Below are 7,408 nucleotides of genomic sequence, written 5' to 3'. Positions count from 1 at the left end.
ATTATACTTTTAAATAAAAAAAAAAATATTTTATCCTTAACTTTAAATTATTTTTTGGTGTCCATACAAAAAAAAAATATTTTTTTAAACCCTTAGCCTTATATCAAGGATAGAGACATGTACTAAAGACTTTAGTTATACTCAACAAAGATACATATTTGAGTCATTCACTCATTGTTCTTGTAAAATCTCTTGCTAAAAAAAGGTTATAAAAATGCTTTAAACACTGGTTTGTCATTTTATTGTATCTTGTCCCTTCAGCCTTGTTTTTATTCAGATTTGGTAACTTCTCCGGACATGACCAATTGTACTTAAGAAAAAAAGATTAAAATTTAAATATATTTATGTTTAAGTGAAGTTGATAATTGATGACTATTAAATGATAATTTAAATAAATATATCAAATTATCTAACAACTATTAACAATCACCTTCACATAAACAATTACACGAGAATATTTGTCTTAAGAAAAAGGAAAATAAAAAACTAGATAACAAACAAGTCACCGGTAAGAAAATAAAAAATTAGATAACAAAAGCTTTTAAATAGACAATTTAAAATGTAGACAGCTTCGCCTTCAAGATTATGCCATTGAGGGATCTAGCAGAGAAATGCAGTTATCCACATATATAATTTTACATAAAATTTGATTGGGTTATATTATTCTAAAATGACCTTTATTTTTCAACTACAATAAAATTAACATAACATCTGTGTTTTTTTTAACATATATGTTTGAACTTTATTATTAGGGTAAGAGTTACTCTGTAACATGCTTATTGGAAAAGAATTTTCATTGTGTCCTTCACATTTTACATTGATTTCAGATTTAATGGAAAAGAATTTTCATTATGCATAATATGTCATCTTTTTGTGTTGAATTTTTGTAAAGTGAAGAAATACAGATGTTAACTACTCTCGGAAAAAAGAGTCAACACCCTTTCACAAAGTTGCAACTAGGGTGTTTGCTGTGCGGTTTAGTTCGGTTTTAAGGAAAAAAGTTACCGATCCGAACGCTTAATTTATGTGCGGTGCAGTTTGGATTGGATGAAATTTTTTTGGAAATCCGATCCGATCCGATTACAAGCGGTTTGGATCAGTTTGGATTTGCAGTTTTTTAAATAAAAAAAATTAATTACATATAACAAGTCTCAACATCAAATTTTAAATAATCAACAATGACATAACAAGTCTTAAGAATATCTTAAAAAACTAAGGATAACATAACAATAGAAATAAAATTATAGGTTAGTTAAAATAAATAAATAAATAACATTTTTAACATAAAATATTTATTAAATAATAATAATACATGAATAATAGACAAGTGTATAACAAATTAAACATGTTATAAGTATAATTGTAAATATAATAATAAAATAATATTATTATAGCACATTGTGCGGTTTGGATTGGATTGGATCGGTTATGAAAAATAAATCCGAAATCCGATCCAATCCAGCGGTTTGCAAAAAATAAAATCCAATCAAATCCAAATATTGAACATATTATAAGTATAATTGTAACTATAATAATAAAATAATAATATTATAGCATATTGTGCGGTTTGAATTGGATTGGATCGGTTATGAAAAGTAAATCCGAAATCCGATCCAATCAAGCGGTTTACAAAAAATAGAATCAAATCAAATTCGAATTAGTGCGGTTTTAATCGGTTTTCGATTTAGATCAAATTGAATGAATGGTTTAATTTGGATCGGTTTGGATTTAAACACCCCTAGTTGTAACACCTAGCTAATTGAGATATATCTGGTAAACATTTTTGAATGTGTAAAGAAAAAATGTCAAAAATGTTCACGATTAAATAATATTTGTCTTGCTTAGAACTACTAACTTGAGAAGATTAAAATATAGACATCCCAGCAGTTTATACAAGAGATTACAAACGAAAATGTCAAACAGCTGATAGCCTCGATGATGCTCGAATAATATTTTGGTAGTATTTAATTTTTTATTTAAAATGAAAAATAAAAAGAGAGGTAGATAAACATGTGGAAGTCTGTAATTCTTTTTAAGACACAAGGATGTAATCTATTGACAATGACAAGTATCATTACTTTTTAATGATCATGTTGGTGCCGTAATAGGGGCAGAGACGCACATGCATGATGCATCTAATCCCCCTAATAAGAAAAACACAGACTATATTTCATCACCATTCCCTTTCTTTACTAATTGACGAAATATGAAACGAAAGTTTCATGTCAATTATACATCATTGGAACTTTGGATTCACCTTCACACTTAGGCCATTTCAGCAAATATTTAATAAATGGAACTCTTTTGTGCTTCACAAATTGAAGGGAAGTGCAAAAAATGAAAGGAACCCAAGTTGGGCGAATGGACCCCTCGGCGAGAATCATAGCCAGTGATTTCCAGCCATTTTGCAATGTCATATGAGTCAATGCCAGCCCAACTGTGGTCCCAACCCCCATGTGCATGCAACTCAAAACAAAATATTATTTTCAACAGCTAATTTCCATTTCTGTCACATATTTATTTTTCTATCAATAAAATTTAGTTTATGCTCTTAGATTCATTTATTGGAAGCAGAGAAAATTTTCTCAAAAGAATCGGTATTTCTCTCGAGAGTTCAGTAAGAAATTATATTAAAAATAATAAAATATTGGTTCTCATTTGGCACACATCACTTGTGAGTTATTACACACTTCCCCCATCCCAATGCCCAATCCGCACCGTTATCAGCAATCAGCACCACCTTTCTTTCTCTCTTCTCTTTTACTTCTCTTCCCAGTTCTGCACTCAATAGCACCGCCATGAGGAAGAAGAAAACCACCTACAACTCCAAAACCACAAAGCTCAAAACTTTACCCATTTTCCTATGTGGCTTCCACTTCCTCTCCTTAATCCTCCTTACCCACTCCCAACCCGCCTTCCCAGACGCACAAGCAATGCTAGCACTCAAACATGCACTAAACCCACCCGAATCACTTGGCTGGTCCGACCCGAACCCATGCAAATGGAGTCGCGTCTCCTGCTCCGATTCCAACCGGGTCACCCGGATCCAAATCGGACGCCAAGGACTTGATGGCACAATTCCCAACAACACCCTCCAAACCCTGACCCAGTTGGAGCGCCTTGAGCTTCAGTTCAACAACATTTCGGGTCCACTACCGGACCTATCCGGGTTGGGTTCGCTCCAAGTCCTTATTCTGAGTAACAATGGCTTCACTTCCATTCCTGCAGGTTTCTTCGCCGGAATGTCACAGCTTCAGGCGGTGGAAATCGACGACAACCCTTTTCAGGCGTGGCAGATTCCTCTGTCTCTGCAGAACGCTTCGGCGCTTCAGAACTTCTCAGCGAATAGCGCTAACATAGTTGGAAAAATCCCAGATTTTTTCAACTCTGACGTGTTTCCCGGGTTGAGCCATTTGCATTTAGCGATAAACAGCATCGAGGGTACGTTGCCTTCGGGGTTTTCCAGTTTGGAACTTCAGACTCTGTGGATGAACGGGCAAAAGGGTGATGCGAAGCTTGGTGGGGACGTTGATGTTTTGCAGAACATGACGTCACTGACGCAGGTTTGGTTGCACCAGAACTCGTTTTCTGGGCCTTTGCCCGATTTTTCTGGCTTCCAACACTTGGAAGATTTGAGCTTGAGGGATAACTCTTTCACGGGTCCTGTCCCTCCCTCTCTGCAGAGCCTAAAGTCGCTCAAAGTCGTGAACTTGACTAATAACTTGTTGCAGGGTCCAGTTCCTGTGTTTGGTTCTGGTGTTGTAGTTGATATGAGTGGTTTGAACAGTTTCTGTTTGACTAAACCCGGTAATTGTGATTCCAGAGTGAATGCTCTACTTTCTATTGTTAGGTCTATGGGTTATCCCCAAAGGTTTGCTGAGAATTGGAAAGGGAATGATCCTTGTAATGATTGGATTGGGATTACTTGTAGTAATGGGAACATTTCAGTTATTAATTTTCAGAAGATGGGGCTTAACGGCACGATATCGCCCGATTTTGCATCACTCAAGTCACTGCAAAGGTTGGTTCTTGCTGATAATAACCTGACTGGTCCAATCCCTGAGGAGCTAGCTGCTCTTCCTGTTCTTACTCAGCTGAATGTTGCAAACAATCAGCTTTATGGGAATGTTCCAAAGTTTAAGAGCAGTGTAGCTGTTACCATAAGTGGTAACAAGGATATAGGGAAGGATAAGCCTAGCCCGTCCCCTCCAGGTTCGTCTCCAAATTCAACTGCTCCAAACACAATAGAAGGGAATGGTGGCCAAAAGAAGTCTTCGCATGTACTAGTGATTGTTATTGCTGTGGTTGGAGGTGTATTGTTGATTGCTTTGATTGCTTTATTGGCTTTCTGCTTGTATAGGATGAAGCAGAAACGGCTGAGCAAGGTGCAGAGTCCGCGTGAGCTAGTTGTCCACCCTCGTCATTCTGGGTCGGACAATGAAAGTGTGAAGATAACTGTTGCGGGTTCAAGTGTCAGTGTTGGTAATGTTAGTGAATCGCAAACTGTGCCTGGCAGCGAAGGAAGGGATATCCAGATGGTCGAAGCGGGAAATATGGTCATTTCTATACAAGTCCTGAGGAATGTCACTAACAATTTCAGTGAGCAAAATATATTGGGGCAAGGAGGTTTTGGAACAGTTTATAAAGGTGAATTACATGATGGCACAAAAATTGCAGTGAAAAGAATGGAGATTGGAGCAATATCCGGTAAGGGGGCGGCAGAATTTAAGTCTGAAATTGCTGTTTTGACTAAGGTTCGCCACCGGCATCTTGTCTCGCTTCTCGGCTACTGCTTGGATGGGAATGAGAAGCTTCTTGTGTATGAGTACATGCCTCAGGGGACGTTAAGTAGGCATCTTTTTAATTGGTTAGAAGAAGGACTAAAGCCGTTGGAGTGGAATAGAAGATTAACCATTGCATTGGATGTGGCAAGGGCTGTCGAGTATCTTCATAGCTTGGCCCATCAAAGCTTCATACATAGGGACTTAAAGCCTTCAAACATTCTCCTTGGAGATGATATGAGGGCAAAGGTTGCAGATTTTGGTCTTGTGCGACTTGCTCCAGAAGGCAAGGCTTCAATAGAAACAAGAATTGCAGGAACTTTTGGGTATTTGGCTCCAGAATATGCAGGTATTTTTCTTTTTACTGAAAAAATAGTATATAACTTCCATTGTTGTTGCAAGTTCTTTGTGTGCTAGGTCGATTTTTGTATTAATGCCAAGCAATGAGTATGACAATCTGATCATGATCTAGATATTGCTATGGTTTAGTTTGCTGATTGCCATAAATGTGGGTTACTTCCTATGCATATCAATTCAATGGCCAAGCATCTTAGGAAAAATGTTATAAAAAGTTTGATCAACTTATTATGGGACTATGGTAAGCTAGCATTCAGTATTCTTTATAAGCAACTGGCGAGTGGCGACTTTCCTTTAATTTTAGCAACGTAGTAACTGGTAAGGAGTATGGACGTGTTTTTCTTATATCAACTAAGTCAACGTTTGGTCAATTCAATGCAATTAAATAAGAGAATGCAATTGCTGGTGTGTAGAAATGATGAGACTCCTGGCTTGGTGATACCAACTTGAATGGTTGAATGTGTTTGTTCTGATTTTTATTGTTCTTTAATATCAAAACTTCACAAGCTGAGTTTCATCTTTATTGTGTAATAAGTGATTTTCGGGGAAGTCTTAACACTGGCAAGTGTATTGCTTTCTTCTTTCAGTTACCGGCCGAGTCACAACCAAGGTTGATGTGTTCAGCTTTGGTGTGATATTGATGGAACTATTAACCGGAAGAAGAGCACTTGACGAGACCCAGCCGGAGGATAGTGTGCACCTCGTTACATGGTTCCGCAGAATGTACATAAACAAGGACACATTCCGAAAGGCCATTGACCCCACAATCGAGCTTGACGAGGAAACGCTGGCTAGTGTACACACCGTGGCAGAGCTAGCCGGCCACTGCTGTGCGAGGGAGCCATATCAAAGGCCTGACATGGGTCATGCTGTCAACGTGCTTGCTTCTCTTGTAGAACTCTGGAAACCATCTGATCAGAACCCCGAAGACATATACGGCATTGACCTCGACATGTCTTTGCCGCAAGCGCTTAAGAAATGGCAGGCTTACGAAGGTGGAAGCCAAATGGAGTCGTCGTCTTCTTCGCTCCTACCAAGCTTGGACAACACGCAGACAAGCATACCTACCCGTCCTTACGGATTCGCCGAATCTTTCACCTCAGCAGATGGGAGGTGATTCATGTTTGGCTGTAAATAATGTTAATTGTGGTTTTGTAGTGTGTATTTTTGGTTCATCATTTTCTTTGCTTCTTGCTGGCTTTTTCTTATATGAACATGTTCCATCATGTTTCATGGTGTAACTGTAGTAACTGTAACTTCTTCCACGGTATATCTTGTACCTCCCCAGCATTTGTTTAAGGAGATTTACTGCCAAATTCCCTCGGTTAACTTTAGGTATGACATTCTTTTTAACCAATGGATTCTTAAAATGAAAAAATCTACAATTTGTGTAACAATTATATGAGATAGAGATATTCTATTTTGGTTGCTGTGCCTCTGAATCCTAATAACTTAACTAATGACTTTGTAAGGTAGCCATCAATTTGAATGGTTCCGGGGAATCTGGCGCATGTTAAGCAGTTTTTGAATTGAGCATGAATTTGTGAAGCAGACAAATTAGGCAGGTGTAGAAGTAGTTAAGGAAAAGCTTTGAATATTTGTTGCTTGCTGCATTGCATTTGCATGCCTACCTCTCTTGGTAAAAAGGAAGCAAGTGGTTATCCATCCAAAAAGAGACTTCAGCTTCACCATTTCCGAAGAAGGGTTTCCAAAAGTTGCTTTAGTAATTTTCATGTGTTTGGGGGAAAGTTTACCAAACAAAATAAAGTGTTAAGGGGAACATGTCATGTCACACTTCACACTAAATTAGAAGTAAACTACTATTTTTATATAAAGTTACTGAAATTAACTTTTATACACAAAAAGATGAATAAGCTATTAATTATTTTTATTTATGAAAGTTTTAGAACAATAAATTTACTTATGAATAAAATTAATCTTTCAGTGTTTTTATCACATGGTGACCATACATGAAAGATGGGCATGGACGCATGGTCTATTGTCAAAAAAAAATTGAAAGATCTATAGTCTACACGTAAGACGTAACACGTGGCTGGACCAATAGTCCAATACTCATTTTATCATCCTTAATTTGCAGCGTTACTCACTCGTCGTTGTTGCAAACGAATCAAATGAATACAATATATTCTAACCTTTTATGTTCTTTAGTGTGAGATATTCTTTTGCTTGGTTACATTTCATGTAAGATTTTTATGTCTAGAAAATATCAAATATGAAAAGGGTAAAATATGTACGATCGCAGTTTAGAT

General features: G+C 37.1%; 1 protein-coding gene across 1 annotated transcript; it reads left to right on the top strand.

Moving 5' to 3' along the window:
• On the top strand, nucleotides 2,572-6,543 carry LOC107631428 (receptor protein kinase TMK1). Its single transcript, XM_016334872.2, has 2 exons — nucleotides 2,572-5,130; nucleotides 5,726-6,543. Exons 1-2 carry the CDS (start codon nucleotides 2,799-2,801, stop codon nucleotides 6,253-6,255), a joined length of 2,862 nt encoding a protein of 953 aa, XP_016190358.1. The 5' UTR covers nucleotides 2,572-2,798; the 3' UTR covers nucleotides 6,256-6,543.

Source organism: Arachis ipaensis, chromosome B03, assembly GCF_000816755.2.
Source record: "Arachis ipaensis cultivar K30076 chromosome B03, Araip1.1, whole genome shotgun sequence".
Lineage (NCBI taxonomy): Eukaryota > Viridiplantae > Streptophyta > Magnoliopsida > Fabales > Fabaceae > Arachis > Arachis ipaensis.
Note: the sequence above shows the minus strand (reverse complement) of the source record. Positions and strands in the feature narration are given on the sequence as shown.